The sequence below is a fragment of the Phascolarctos cinereus genome, unplaced genomic scaffold, assembly GCF_003287225.1.
Source record: "Phascolarctos cinereus isolate Bilbo 61053 unplaced genomic scaffold, phaCin_HiC Scaffold_4;HRSCAF=312, whole genome shotgun sequence".
Taxonomy (NCBI): domain Eukaryota; kingdom Metazoa; phylum Chordata; class Mammalia; order Diprotodontia; family Phascolarctidae; genus Phascolarctos; species Phascolarctos cinereus.
In genome coordinates this window covers 174,322,104-174,337,300 of record NW_027555847.1, presented here as the reverse complement: position 1 = coordinate 174,337,300, position 15,197 = coordinate 174,322,104, and the positions used below count along the sequence as shown (strand labels likewise).

The window sequence follows — 15,197 nt, the reverse complement described above, 5'->3', positions numbered from 1 at the left end:
TGGAATCATATTTGAGATTTCAATTCTAAGCAGCCCACCATAGCTACGATATCACTCCTTTATGAAAGAGACAAGAATTATGGGTTCCAGTTCTATATCATTTGGCACTCATTAGCTGTGACTTCTAACAAATCACTTTACCCTTTTCTTACCAATAAAAAGTGGATTAAAATAGATTATTTCAAAGGTCTCTTTTAGTTCTAATACTCTATGGTTCCAAGTCCTCTCTGAACCCACAATGATGCAAGATTCTAATGATGAACTTTACTAAAGCATAAGCATCTCAGTAGACCCATGAGTTACCAACATGTTGTTTTTCAGTCCTCTTACCCTCATCTCTTAAGGTAAAACGACCCATCTGAGGGAAATCTTTGAAGGTCTCAAGGCAGATGGTTCCTGCTGTCCTTAAACGGGCAATGCACACTTGATCTTGTTTGACAAAACGTGGTCGTGTCTTACTTTTTTCTCCTGATTTTTTGTCTACCAAGCAGATTAAGGCCTATCCAAAACACAAGTCCAGAAGCTTTACATCAAACCAGAGAAACAAATATTTTATATTAAATAAAGAAAAAGTAAATCAGATAGTGTCCACCAATCTGTCCCCCCCCCACTCCTGAGTCATGTGCCTTAACTTCAAAAAACTTAACAATCCCTGCAAGAATTTCAACACCAAAACCATATTCCAAACATCCCCAAAATGCCACTATGGAGGAATTATAACATCAAGGATTTAAACAGCTCTTGTTTTCAACTAGGTACCATCTTTTCATAGTGACTGCCTGACAATGAAAGTTATGTTTTATTTTATTAGAAACTCACTGTTATCTCGACTTCTTCAATACAGGTATGAATGTGCAGCACCGCATTATAACCTGGGCAGATGATGGATTTGTGCTCAATAATCACTATCTGAAAAGCAACACAAAGTTCATTACTATTTCTCCAGGCTTAAAGACTAAAGAGAAAGCAAGTTGCAGTCTTGCATATTAGGCATTCTTGCATACAAAAAACTAGCACTAATTTAACCTACCATTAATAGCATAACGGCTTTGGGTTTCTAGTTATTCAGTATAAATTGTTCCTTGTAACGAATAGTTATTTTAAAGGCTACTTATGGTATGTGTAGAACATGGAAAGTTTTAAAGGAGGGTATAAGATAGCACACTGATTTTTCCTCATAAAAACTGAATCAGTCAAGCATTTATAGCATTAAAATTACTTACCTGACAGTAGGTCAAAGGAAAATAAGCTAAATGCTAGAGTTGAATTCAACAGTTTGTAATGCTGCCTGGCTTAGCCATTTACTTATTACTACATTAATCCAAGTCAATTAAGCTCTCTGAGTCTTGGTTTCCTTATTTATAGAATGAGGACACAACCCTCTCCCCCTGCCTAACACAGGTTTGCTGTAAGGATCAAATAAGACAACTTAAATAGCACTTTCTAAAGGTCAAAAGCAAAGTTTATTTAAAATTTAGAGCTCTTTGAGAAATAGCTTTAGTGCCCCAATTGCAGATTATACATAGAATAAAAGAAACTAAGATATTATGCATTTAGACCATTTTGAACAGAGGTTATTTATGTGCAAAGTCATTATTTTAAGGATTTAGTTAATTTGGTGCCATTATAGGTTGGTAAAGTTTCTCCTCCATACACTTGCTTTGATAATCAGGACTATACTGCAAATGCAAATAAAATATATAACAATAGTTAGAGAAACAAAATACTCTAATATAATCAGATTTAATGTGCTGTGATAGTGCACTTGCATTTACCTGGGCATCAAACGTGCGTCCAGAATGACAAAGATTATTAGGATCACAAAGTATGAATCCTGGAAGAATTTCTTCTTCTTCAATTCCCTTCAGTCTAATCTTGAGGTTTTCACCTGGGGCTACAGAATCAGTTTCTACATCATCAGAAAGGATTCCAAGAACTTCCACGTTGTGCTTAAAGAAACCAAGATTGGATTTTTTTGATATTTGAAAAATGTGTTCATTACATTATAATTTATAAAATTACACATGAATATTTGCTTAAGTCTTATAGCTAGGTTTTTTACTTACTGATTAAACAATGAAAAGTATGTTGTATTGTAAAGATTATTCCATTCAAAACCAATGATGGAAATAAAACAAATATACCAACAATACAACTGCAAATCAAAATATAAAGCAATTCCTCACATCTTTACATTGTAATCAAATGTACCTGGCATAAAATAACTTAATAAATGCTTGTTGCCTTATTCTGATACTGTTCAAAGGAGCAATCAAGGCCAGTATTTGTACATTAACTCTTCTATTATAAAGCCCCTAATTTACACTTAATTTAGCAGATCTTTATTACCATGAATATAAGTGGGAATTCATTTGATTCTTCTAAGGTCCAACTTCCTTAATTTTATGGCATATCTCCCAATGCCTATCAGTTCCCAACAATCCAAAAGTCTGCATTTTTTGACAGCTATTCAGACATTTAAGTTTAAAAGCATATCACATGAAAAAATAATCAGTAGTGCTGAAGCAATATACTTTCTAAAATGTTACCCTTATATTAATGAATAACTAGAAAGAGATCTTTGTGAAATTCTGAATCAACATTTTCTATACCAAAACCTTTCTAAAGGCAATTTCCCCCACTCCCACCCACCATGATTCAACACAGAAAATAAGCAAGGGCTTTTATTTCTTATGTATGAATTTAAAGACAGGACTATACTTTTAACTAAACTGTCTACCTTAAGGGAGCAAAGGGGTCGACACTAACAACCCCACCACACAGAAGTGTAACAAGAAATCTTTACTTACTATTTTATGCTCAACTAATCCAGCACCACCCCCACACACAAATGTCCTTTAATGGTTAAGACCAATGGAGCTAATCTAAAGGTGATGTGAATCTTTATCTCGAGATTCCTTTGTCAAATGTGGGTTTGAGTCAAACAACTTCTTCAAGTATATGAAGGGTTGTTATATTGAGGATGGTGACCAGCTGTTCTCCATCTCCACTGAGGACAGAACAAGAGGAAATGGGCTTAAGCTGCAGCATGAAGGCTTCAAATTAAATATAAGGAAGAATTTCCAGATAAAGGATTATTAAACATTGGAATGGGCTCCTAAGTGAGATGGTACTATCTCCTTTCTCTGATATGTTTGGGTAATTTGAAGTGCGACTCTGACTCAAGTCTGGGAAAAAGACTAAGTTCACTCTCAAGGTTTCCTTAAGACACATGATTCTAAGGCACATATTAATACTCATTAAGTGACAGACCAACACTATTAATAACCCCTTCTACACATCCATCTCAGAAACGGGCATGATTTCTCAAACAAGAAAAAAGGATCCTTTGACTGCAGTGAACTTTGATTACTCCCTAGCTCATTAGGTATTCTAATTCAAAAGCAAATTACTTATTCACTCATATTTATTCAGTATCTGATAGTTTTATAATTTTGAAACAACTAACAATTTATATTTCTGAACAGTAAGACTACATGATTTCTTGCTGAGAGAAAAGAGACAGGGAGAGAGGGAATTACAGTTTTGGGGTAGGGTCAATGGAATACTAGAATAGAGCCAATTATGAGCTTAGAAAAGATTTTAGGCCATTGAAAGACTAGAAATGAAGAAACTGGTATTCTTACTGGATTTCAGATTTACAAAGTACACTTTTAATTATTAGTCTAGTCTCCAACTTGCTAGGCTATTCTGTTCCACTAAGGGCCTAATGGGACTAGCAGCTTTGATGTTTCTCTGTGGGAATAAGAGTAATTATCCTTATCAAGCAGAACTGTCTTCAACAATAGCCCATCTATTAAATTGGCCCATCAGGAAATGGTTAATTGTCTACCTCTACTAGTCCATGATAAGCATCAATTCAGTTCAATGAAAATTTATTGAGTATTTTTTCCCTGTTTCCATACATTCAAGATAATAACAATGCAGAGATCATTAACTGAAACAATAAATTTATAGACAGAAATATGGTATCATGGGCTGGCAAGACATATGTAAGGCAAAAAATATGTATAAGATTTTTTTAAACTCAAAGGCTAGGTGCCACTAATTCAAACACTAATCAGAAAGCACAATATTTCAATTACAATATAACAATCAAGTTCTAGGGTTTGGCGTATTTTAATGAAATACTGGTAACATCTATTTCCGGAATTATCAAGGACCTCCTTTAGGGTCTTGGCAGATCTCTGAAATCAGAGTAACAAGAACCTATCAGAACCAACCAACAGCACAGTTTATATGGCACAGCTGTAGACACTGTACCACATCTTAACTATATATAGTAAAAGCTTCATTTGCCTAGGTTAGGATCCTGATGAAAGTTATAGAAAAGTTCTACTGTACTTGCTGTTAAACTGAATGACACCTGGCCATAGTTCCATCACCCTCTATCCCTGCCAATTTGACCCATTTCTTTTTCTCTTCCCAAAGACTGTGATGAAACATTCACTTAGATGAATGGTGAATTTTCTTTGATTGTAGGCACTAGGTCTTGCTATATATTCATGTTCCAAATCTTTATTGATATTTTCAAGAAAAAAATTAGATGGAATAACAGCATTACCAATTACTTAGAAGAATACTTTTCATTCTTACCTTGTTTGGCATCATCACAAGCTGCTGTCCTTTACAAATAGAGCCCGATTCCAGCTTTCCCAGGACCACAGTGCCCATATCCTTTAGAAATAGTTTTTTTAAAATTAGATATACAAGCATAATTTGTTGGTTATGTTTTCAACGTTATCGATTACCCTGGAAACCATACTTGTAAAAAAGTAATTATTCAGACTAATTATTATGGAACAATCACTAGGGCTGACTGAAGAAGGGAAAACATTAGACCAAGGACCTGCGTAAAGGATCTCAAATTTAAAATAAGTAGCATATTCTCAAAAATCATTATTTGAATGAATATAATCAATTATTTGAGAAAGGTTCTGTTCCACAAACTACTAATAAGAGCAACTCCAGAATTTAAAGAATCAAAATGACTTACTAAAAAAAAGCCCAAGAGAAGTTAAAGAGAATACAATCCATTGTTAAAATTTCTTTATGCTACTTTGTTAGCAGAAATTACTCTGAACTAAGACACCATCATCTAACCATTGTCTTTCTTGATACCTTGTATTTATCCACAATTGGCAGCCTGATTGGTCCATCAACCGATCTGTTGAAGTTTGGCAAATTATCCAGATATGGAATAAATGGTAACCCACTGAAAAGATAACACAACAATTAACAACAAATACAAGTCAGAAAAGTTATATAAATCAAGGAATGATCTGGTACTGGCAATTAATGCAGAAAGATAAGTATAACTGTTCTAACAATATTTTCTATTAATTTCAAATAGCTTTTCCCCTTAACAATATTTATTATTGTTTTTCACAGATTGGTTCCTAGGACAGGAACTTATAACACTCCATTTTATAAATGAAGAAATTGAGGCTTGAGAGGTGAAGTGACTTTCCCAATGCCCCATAACTAATAAATTAGTTAAAAAATATATCTTCTGATTTCAAAGCCACTGTTCTCTCCACTGTGGTTATGCATTAATTACATCAAACATTTGGTCTTCTTTATCAATTTGTTACTTTTGTTTCTATGTCATGTAGACTAGTGAGGAAGTATTTTTGAAGCAATCATTTGATAGACACCTATAAAATTAAGACTAATCCAGATCTTAATTCCAAAATTATGATTCTACACAATAACCATTTCCCTCAAAACAGCAAGGTTGTGTTCTTTATTACTGTAAATATCTCAAAAAATCATCATGTCTTTAAAGGATAAGAGACAAACCTTAAAAATTCATGATTACTTAGTAGTGGACCTCATTAAACAAGAACGCCGTATGGTCATATTTTCTTCAATCTTAAAAGATACTTACATATACCAAGGACAGAAATCTGATTGCTCTTTAAGGTTTGCACCAGTCAATCCTGAGCAGGGCATGAAGTGTATATCCTTTTTGGGATTGAAGCCAACTTTTTTCAAAAATGGCACCAACTTTTCTTTACATTCTTCATATCTAAAAATGTTTAGTAAAAATTAGCCAATTGTGAAAAAGATAATTATGTAACATTTCATCATTAAGGAGAATTCAAAAAGAAGATCCAAATGATTCCCAGTAGCTTACGAACAGTTTAAAGTTTTTAAAAGCTTGGTATATGCAAACTATCAACAGCCATATAAAAAATGCTCAAAATCACAAATAACAAGTACAAATTAAAACAACTCAAGATTCCACCTCAGTACAATCAGATTAGGGCAAAAGTGACAAGACAAAGTCGATAAATGCTAGAGGGACTGTGGGAAGACAAGTACATTAACGTATTGCTATTAGAGCTGTGAATGCAACCAGCTATTCCAGAAAACAATCTGCCATCATACTTTTAAATAGTCCCTAAACTTTATATAAACTGAACTAAACTACACATTGCTGTGACCCAGGAATGCCTCTATGATCCCTAGGAAGTCAAAGATGGAAGAAAAGTCCACAGATATAAAAATATGCACATCAGAATTTTTGGAAAAGACATAAAGGAAAAATAGGTTTCCATTTACTGAAAGACAGAACTAAACTGTTAAAGCAATGTATTGGCGGACAGCTAGGTGGCACAGTGGACAAAGCATCGGCTCTGGAATCAGGAGGACCTTAGTTCAAATCTGCCCTCAGACACATAACACTCACTAGCTGTGTGACCCTCGGAAAGTCACTTTACCCCACTGCCTAGCAAAAAAAGAAAAAGGGAAAAAAAGCAATGTATTGGAATATTATTGAAATACAAGAAATGGCAAATATAAAACACCAAGACTTCAGATCTGATCAATGTAATGACCAATTGTACTTTACAAGAACATAGGGATGAGGCATGCTTCCCAAGAATTGGCAGAGATGGTAGACAACAGGTACAGAATGAGCCATAAGTTTTCAAACATAGTTTGTGTATTGGTCTTTTTTACTTGTCTTATTTGTTACCAAGGAGGTTTTTCAGGTGACAGGCCTGAGATAACTGAAGTTATCAGCACAAGTGTCAGTGATTTTTTTAAAGAGCTTCAATAAAACACTTTTGAGAAAACCACAGTTCTCTCCATTAAGTGATTGTGAATAAACAGCACGATATCTGAAAAAAAGAATACAAGCTTTATTCACCTTTCATTGCTCCAATTTACTGTTGGGTCGTCCATCTTATTAATAAGCACTATTAAATGTTTTACACCTGCTGTTTTTGCCAACATGGCATGTTCTCTTGTCTGTCCTCCTTTTTCAAATCCAGTTTCAAACTCTCCTTTCCGGGCAGAGATTACCTATATCCAAGAAAACAACCCAGAAGTTTTTCTTCAGTGCACACATTTCCAATTTGAAAATGTTACATACTTCAGCCATACTAGAATCCACCATAAGAAACAAGGAGAGAAAGAAGAAAGGCTATCCCTATAGTATTACCTACCACCACCCTCGTATAGGTAAGTCTTTCATTAACACCTGCCTAGACTTCTGTAATAGCTTTGTATTTCTTGCCACTTCCATTTTCTCTTTTTCAATCTAGCCATCACATTCATTACAGAATAATCTTACACAGATGGTTCCTTTACTCATTTACTGAAAAATTTTCAATGGCTCCCTACTGCCTACTGAATGAAATGCTGCATTCTTTGCAAGACATTCTAGGCCCTGAACTAAGTGGTTCTAACTCTTATTTTTCAGCTTTATCTTACAGATTAAAGATACAGAAAGTTTGGTTCCCTGCTTTGCTTTGTGCTTTTGCTCAGTTTCTTAATTCCTGGAACATCCTCGCCCCCAATTTAGCTAGCAACTTCCTATTCATCTTTTTAAAGTCCAATTCAAATATCATCTCTTCCATGAAATCTTTCCTGACATTCAGCCCCAAGGCTCAATATTATTAACTTTCCCTTTTGGACCTTAAAAAGCACTTCTGCAATTAATGAATTCACTTACTACTATTATAGTTAACTCCATTTGTGTCTTATCCCTTTACTAAACTATAACCTCCCTGAAGGAAAGATTCCACTCAGCACTGAGCCCAGTAGGTGTTTAATGTTTGTTGTTACTAGCAAACAGCATTCAGAGACTTGTTAGATCTCAGAAAATTTGGCCTACAGAAGCAGAAAGTAGCTTCTGTGGACACTGCTTTTATTGGCCTTTTGCTTAACTTCATTCAAAGAAAGTACTTTTGAGGAGTGGTGTTTGCATGCACGAATACACACACACACACACACACACACACACACACACACATACATTCACGTACGCAAATCTGCTCAAAACTGTATGAGAAAAAGGTTTGGGGTTTTTTTTCAATGAAAGAATATTTCTTCCAGCACCCCTACCAGTGTAGTGTTTATTGATTCATTTATAAAATAACATATACCATATTGATGAGGCTTAACTACTGACCACTTCAACAAAATGATTCATATAATGAAACATTTTCCCAATCTTTCTCCCCAGGTATTATTCATGTTTCATTTGACTGGGGGCCAGGATGGGAGCCACACAGGGGAGAAGACAGACAGACACAGTATTCTACAACATTAATGACAGTACTGATTTTTGAAAATTTCCTAAGTACACTGTACAGTAGGTATATATTTATTAAGCACTTATTATGTGCAAAGCACTGTACTAAGTGCCAGATGGAAACTGACCCACAGAATACACGGAGATGTACAAAACACTTCAGTGTAAAGAAGTAATTTCTTTAAGGTTCTAATCTAGCAATACATAAAACTGAGTTGGGAGCAGGGAAAGGAAGATCTATCACAAACATGCATCCACCACTCCATGTCACAACTCTATGTACTAACTCCAGTCACAAAACCATAATCATCAGACTCCTGGGAAAGAAATAACTGAGTATAAAGTTGGTGACTATGAACTCTACCACTTGCCAATTTATTCAAAATGAACTTAAATCTCTAGAATTCAAACTAAAGTGCAGTAACAGAACAAAAGTCAACCGATACATTCTCTTACCAGCACAGCAAGATCAGCTTGAGAAGCACCACCAATCATGTTTGGGACAAAACTCTTGTGCCCAGGGGCATCTAGGATGGTGAAGTGCTTCTTTTCTGTCTCAAAGTAGGCACGGCCCACTTCTACAGTTTTACCTTTGTCTCGTTCTTCTTGATTTGTATCTAAGGCCCATGACAAGTACCTATGAGAAGTACAATTTTAAAGATATATTACTTTTAAAACTGTACCTATATTATTTAAGATTTTCTCCACATCCATTCCTTAAAATAAATTTACATGCAAGCATATGCCAAGAAGTAACTTAGTAATCTAAGAATTAATATTCCCTACTTAGAATCACATGAATTACATCCCACCTCATTTCCTCTTTAAAAAAGACAGTTATTGACCCTTAGGATTACACTGTCCATGGGGTTTTCTTGACAAAGACACTAGAGTGGTCTGCCATTTCCTTCTCCAGCTCATTTTACAGATAAGAAACTGAGGCAAATAAGGTTAAGTGACTCGCCCAGGTTCACATTGTTGTTACTATTCAGTCATTTTTCAATCATGTCTGAGTCTTCATGACCCCATTTGGGGTTTTCTTGGCAAAGATACTGGAATGGTTTGCCAGTACCTTTCTCCAGCTCATTTTACAGATGAGGAACTGAGGCAAACAAGGTTAAGTGGCTTGCCCAGGATCACACAGCTAGTAAGTGTCTGAGGCCAGATTTTGAACACAGGTTTTCCTGACTCCAGGCCCAGCACTCTATCCACTGCATCAGCTAGCTGCCTCATAAAGTCTAAAGTCCCTAGTCTAATTTGAATGAGAAAAAGATCAGTTTTTCTTTTAACTATCAATTCCAAAACAGCATGAAATCTTTTTACATCATTCTTGCCAAAGGCTTAACCAGTTGCTTCAGGGAGTGGGGTTTGTTCAACATAGGAAGGATTCTTCCTAAAAGTGATTACTGATAAATTCAATTAATTTAAATAGCTCAAACTGATCTTTAACCAATTAGGAAAGGAAAATCCTTGGAGAAGTGGTTAAAAGGGGTTTGAATAATTTCAGGAAAATGATTTCCTAAGGTGCAGCAAAAGTCAAGTGACTACTGTACTGTTTAATGAATAAAAACGGTTACATGAACTTTCAACACAACTGTTACTATGTTTGATCTTACTAAATTTTTTCTACTGGATATCTAATTTTATCTATTTGCTTGTACACTATTGACAGTAAATGGCTTAGGTCGGTTTTTCAAAAAAGAATAAATTTCTATACCTTTGGATTTTCTCTCTTTTAAAGCTGAGATTCCTAGAATTAAAGTTATTCATTGTCTCTAGAAGATTTATGTCTAAAGTTCACAGTAAAAAAAATTTTCTTCCACTCTACTAAAAAAATGCAATCAAATGAGTAAGTTGCTTGGCAAGGGCAGTTATGTTTTCATTTTGCAGATACTCTGCCAAATACAGAACACAGAAGATAATTAGGAAGCAGTACAAAATAGCAAAAGGAACACTGAGGGCAATTAAGAACAATGAATATGAAGAATTCAATTAAATATGTTTAAGACTTTTATAAAATGATGCAGAGTAAGGAAAGCAGAACCAAAGGAACAATATTACACATACATTGACTACAACAATGAAGTAGTTGTATGAAATATAAATAAGAAAATGATGAAGAAAACATTAAACAGCAATATTTTAAAACAGTAAATTTATAAAATCATACAGTTAACTGCATGTCCTGATATCTTCTTTCGCTATTTTTCTTTAACTCTTTTTAGGAATTTTCTTGGCTTGCAATTTGGTTGTTTATGGTAATCTACTTTGTCAAAACAAGATTGATAAAGGGTACCTGGAATCTAGTAACTTGGCCTTTCCTCATCACTAGTTTCATGATTTTAAACAACCAAGTTTAACTTCTGAAGTAGTTAGATTATATTAAGTTTCCATGCAGCTCTAAAAAGCATATGATTATTCTGAAGATGATACTCATCTATTACAAGTGTTTCAACACTCATGAATGAATCTCTGAATTAAAACCCACCCAAAATTCAAAGAAAGAAACATCCACAAATAAGTAGATTTCAAAGTAAAATTCATTTGTCTACATACTGACAATTCTCGATTCCCCTCATAAGAAAAAGCAACCAAGTAATAAAAATTGCTATTACTGTGACCCTCAACAGAACCAAATGATCTCAAAACTCATCATTTCCAAGTCACTGTAATTAACCAAAGTATGTAAGAAAAATAGATTAAAATAAAAATGTCAGAGCTATCAATCCCATGGGAGTAACAACCTCAAAGTATTTGTGTGCAGAAGTTATAGTCTTCTTATTAAAAAAATGCACCAAAACGTATGACTGCCTGGGGATATGTCTGTATAATTAAGATAATAGAACTTAACATACAGACAAAAAAACCCACTTGATAATTTGCAAGGCTACTCACAAAGACATACAAGACTCCTGCTTTACAAATGTTTATATGTAGGTCTGAATGATAAACAATGACAAATTTCTATCTAACCTGCATGGCCATTTTAGTTTTTGTATACCAATTAGGAATTCAAATCATTCTTCATTGTTATGCCACTTTAATTCATGCTGAAGGAATACAAAATTGCATTTTCCTTTCAGTATTTGATATGCTGTGTGGAGTTTGCATGAGTGTTCCCTCTCCCTCCATAAATGTTTCAAAGGATGATATAAACTGCATTTTTTGCATCACCTTCCTACTGCCTTTTTCTACACAACTGAGAAGGATGGAGGAAAACCTGAACAAAAAGCAGTCTAGTTTTTTCAGCCCAAAACCCAAAATTTCTACCTTTCAAAGATTCTAGAATTCATTAATATAGACACACAAATTTTTAAACACATTTTTACCACCAAATAACTCTGAATGAAAACTATTCCAACAGAGAGAAGTGCATAACAACTATAATTATACTAACAGGACCACAAAAATTGGTCACTATGGCCCAACATCTAGATAAAATTCAGCAAATTTCCAGTAGTTTCGGTATTACTATAATAAAATTTTCCATACCAAGTTTCTCTATTTTTTTCTTTAGCTTCTCGTTCATATTTTTCAAGTGTTCTTTTGTCAACCATCCCAGTTAAATACCTGAAAAATGCATACAAACACACATAAACAAAACTTTTAAAGCAGTCAACAACAAAAAGTCTAATTATTTCAAAGGTTTAGGGGGGAGGGTGAGAGGAGGGCAATCCAGCTATGTTCTTGATACTTAATAGGTAAAGAGAAGAAAGCATTTCCCCATCTACTACTTTCAGAACTACTTTTTAAAATCCCCAAGTGAACTATATTCAACTAAAATAACATCTTCAATGAATGAATCAGGAATTTTGAATTCTAAAAGTTGTTTTTTAGGTATCTTTAACAACACCATGAGACTTTTCAGAAAATAAGCTAGTATTTAAATTAAGAAACTCAAAAGTTTGTAGAAGACTAAGGATTCAACTGCTGTAAATATTGGTTTGGAGATGACTGAGGTTGGTTCAACCTTCCCTGATGGGAACATTGTTTTAAAGTTGCGGGGACTGATTTGCTTAGTTTTTGTGTTTCTACCCTTGAACTTTGATAACACGAAAGAGATTTGCTAAAAATATGTTATCAACTTACATTATTTGTCCTCCAATAGTCGATTTACCAGCATCTAGAAAAAGTGAAGAGATACAAACTATTAAAAAGTTAAGTAAAAGTGGATACATATGCTATCATAAAGGATCACTACTGTATTTAGAAACTACACCTTGGGCATTTATGGGGACAACCTACATTTAATCACCACTATGTCAGCTTTACACCTTCTTTCCAAATAATCTCTATCAAGAATGGAAGAATACTGAGCATTAATACATTCTCATTCTCCCCCCACCGCCACGTATATTTTTGGTGAGGCAACTAGGGATTAAGTGACTTGCCTAGGGTCACACACCTAGTAAGTATCATATGTTTGAGGTCATATTTGAACTCAGGTCCTCCTGACTGCAGGGCCAGTGCTCTATCCACTGCACCACCTAGCTGCCCCTCTCCTTTTCTGTTTCTTGCTGCATTTGAACCTGGGCACTCTATACCTATGTCACTCAAACCAAAAGTACAAAAACAAAAGTAAAGACCACAAATAATTTTATTTGTTCCACAGAAATTGATGCTTCAGTCATGGCATATATTTAAGGTCCAATAAACTTCTTGACCTAGGAGATACTGTGCAGGGGGAAAGAGAATTATTTGGGTAAACTGCTCCCTCAGCTCCTGTTAACAGGGCACAAGTACAGCATGAACTGTAATTTCTCACCAATGGGATCTGTAAAAGTGGCATGAAAACAAGTGATGGGTTATCACTGAGCCTCCTCTTCTTTACACTCATTCCCACCCCCAGTTCCCCATTTAGACAACAAATAGCAGCAATGGAGAATATCTGTAAAATGACTCTGGCTAGATAAGCAGACCCAAAGAATCAGAAAACACTCTGGTTAATTATTTCATAGAAAGTTGATACTGAAATTATTGTATTAAGTAGATTTCATCAAAAACCAAAAAGATTTTAGCTAATATAATACATATAAGTTAGGACACGCAAGCTCTCAATGACTGAAATGCCACAGTGAACTGAATACTTTCATGCAACTATAATATAATAATCCTCTAGCCTTCACCTATTTACAACTTACCTACATGCCCAATGAATACTACATTTACATGTTCTTTTTTAGGTGCACCTGGTGGTGCTACCACAGATTTAGGTTTTGGTATTTCTTCTTCCTCCTCCATCATCATTTCCGGGACACTTTCCTCCAAAGGCCCTCCGTCTCCCAAAGAGCCACCCCCAAGCTCTGCTTCACTAGGTTCTTCTTTGTGCTCCCATGATTCTTCTGGGGACATTTCTGTCTCTCCATTTTCTACTGGAAGAAAGACAAATGTCTTAATTTTATTTCTGAACTCACTTTTATAACCAACCACAGATATTTTTATGAAGATATTTACTGGAAAAAAATTTCATTTTCTAATGTCCTGCTACATATATAAAAGCAGGAATATCTCCACTTATTTCTGAAGCTGATAATAGGTTAAAAGAGTCGGTTACTGACATCAGAAAGTTCTCAGAAATTATGAGATTTCTATTTCAGCTAAGGAGCATTTTCATAAGGGAAAAACAGCAAAGACGAACATGAATTTAAAACTCCTTAGTGTAGACATCAGATATTCCAGTATGTCAAAATGCACTGAAAATGACTGTAACTTAATGGAAAGAACAATTTTAAAAAGTAGGAATTCAAGAAGAAATTCATTGGACATCTATAAACTGTCATTTAAATCTGGTCTAAACTTCCATTAAAATCAGCTTGGGAATAGAAAACATTAATGAAACACAAGAGTAAAATGGAAGTTTTGGCCAAAAGTACATTGAACAGTACAAATAATTTCAGTTTATTTAATAGCATTTCACTTAGTCTTGTTATAGTTGTGATCATTACATTCACTACAGTAACAATCATGTCAAATTAAAATCATTCCAAAAGTAACTGAAAAGCATAATATACATTCTACATATATACTTAACAGCAAAGATTCAATTAAGCCAGTGCTCAATTTAGCCATTATAATATAACACTTACATTTGCACCTTAAATCTTGAGACTGAAAGTTTCATATTACTGTATTAATATGGTCAGAAAGTGTCTTACCAACAGGTTCTGAAACTTCCATGCTAACAGCTGAATTTGAACCTAAACAAGAAATTGAGATATAATGCATGTTTACAAAAAATACCTATCCTTCCAACCCCAAAACAAACAACTTCTGAAGAGATTGCATAATAGAAAAATTACCTTCATACAACACTGACTGTTCTTCTTGAGAAGGTTCCACAGGTGCTGTTTAATAAAAATTAGTTCTTGTTAAACATATATGTAGTCATTAAATAGTTTAATTTTCCAGTATGCCCCCAATGCTAAACTAAATGCTTTAAGTTCTTTGAAGGGGACCCTTATCCTTTATATTGATTCCACAAACAACGTGCTTAACATTTCAAATAGCTTAAATACAACCTAGTTTTTTTATACTATTAATTGTTTTGCAAACTCTTTCTTCATAGATCATACAAATAAATTAACTGTTGCCCAGGTTAGATCTAGTTATTACCAATTACTAGAGTGTGAAT

General features: G+C 34.4%; 1 protein-coding gene across 2 annotated transcripts in view; it reads right to left on the bottom strand.

Annotated features, from left to right (window-relative positions):
• The window catches only part of GSPT1 (G1 to S phase transition 1), a 44,436-nt gene that overhangs the window by 3,308 nt on the left and 25,931 nt on the right, over positions 1–15,197 (bottom strand). The window contains exons 2-14 of one of the 2 annotated variants that reach the window (XM_020978373.2): positions 14,866–14,910; positions 14,722–14,763; positions 13,708–13,938; positions 12,656–12,689; positions 12,059–12,136; positions 9,023–9,203; positions 7,178–7,332; positions 5,912–6,052; positions 5,143–5,236; positions 4,618–4,698; positions 1,776–1,949; positions 820–909; positions 331–499 (exon numbers count right to left, since the gene is read on the bottom strand). In XM_020978373.2, the coding sequence (XP_020834032.1) occupies positions 331–499; positions 820–909; positions 1,776–1,949; positions 4,618–4,698; positions 5,143–5,236; positions 5,912–6,052; positions 7,178–7,332; positions 9,023–9,203; positions 12,059–12,136; positions 12,656–12,689; positions 13,708–13,938; positions 14,722–14,763; positions 14,866–14,910 (1,515 nt within the window). The remainder of the gene's footprint in view (positions 1–330; positions 500–819; positions 910–1,775; positions 1,950–4,617; positions 4,699–5,142; positions 5,237–5,911; positions 6,053–7,177; positions 7,333–9,022; positions 9,204–12,058; positions 12,137–12,655; positions 12,690–13,707; positions 13,939–14,721; positions 14,764–14,865; positions 14,911–15,197) is intronic. The other variant, XM_020978374.2, reaches the window with a different exon arrangement.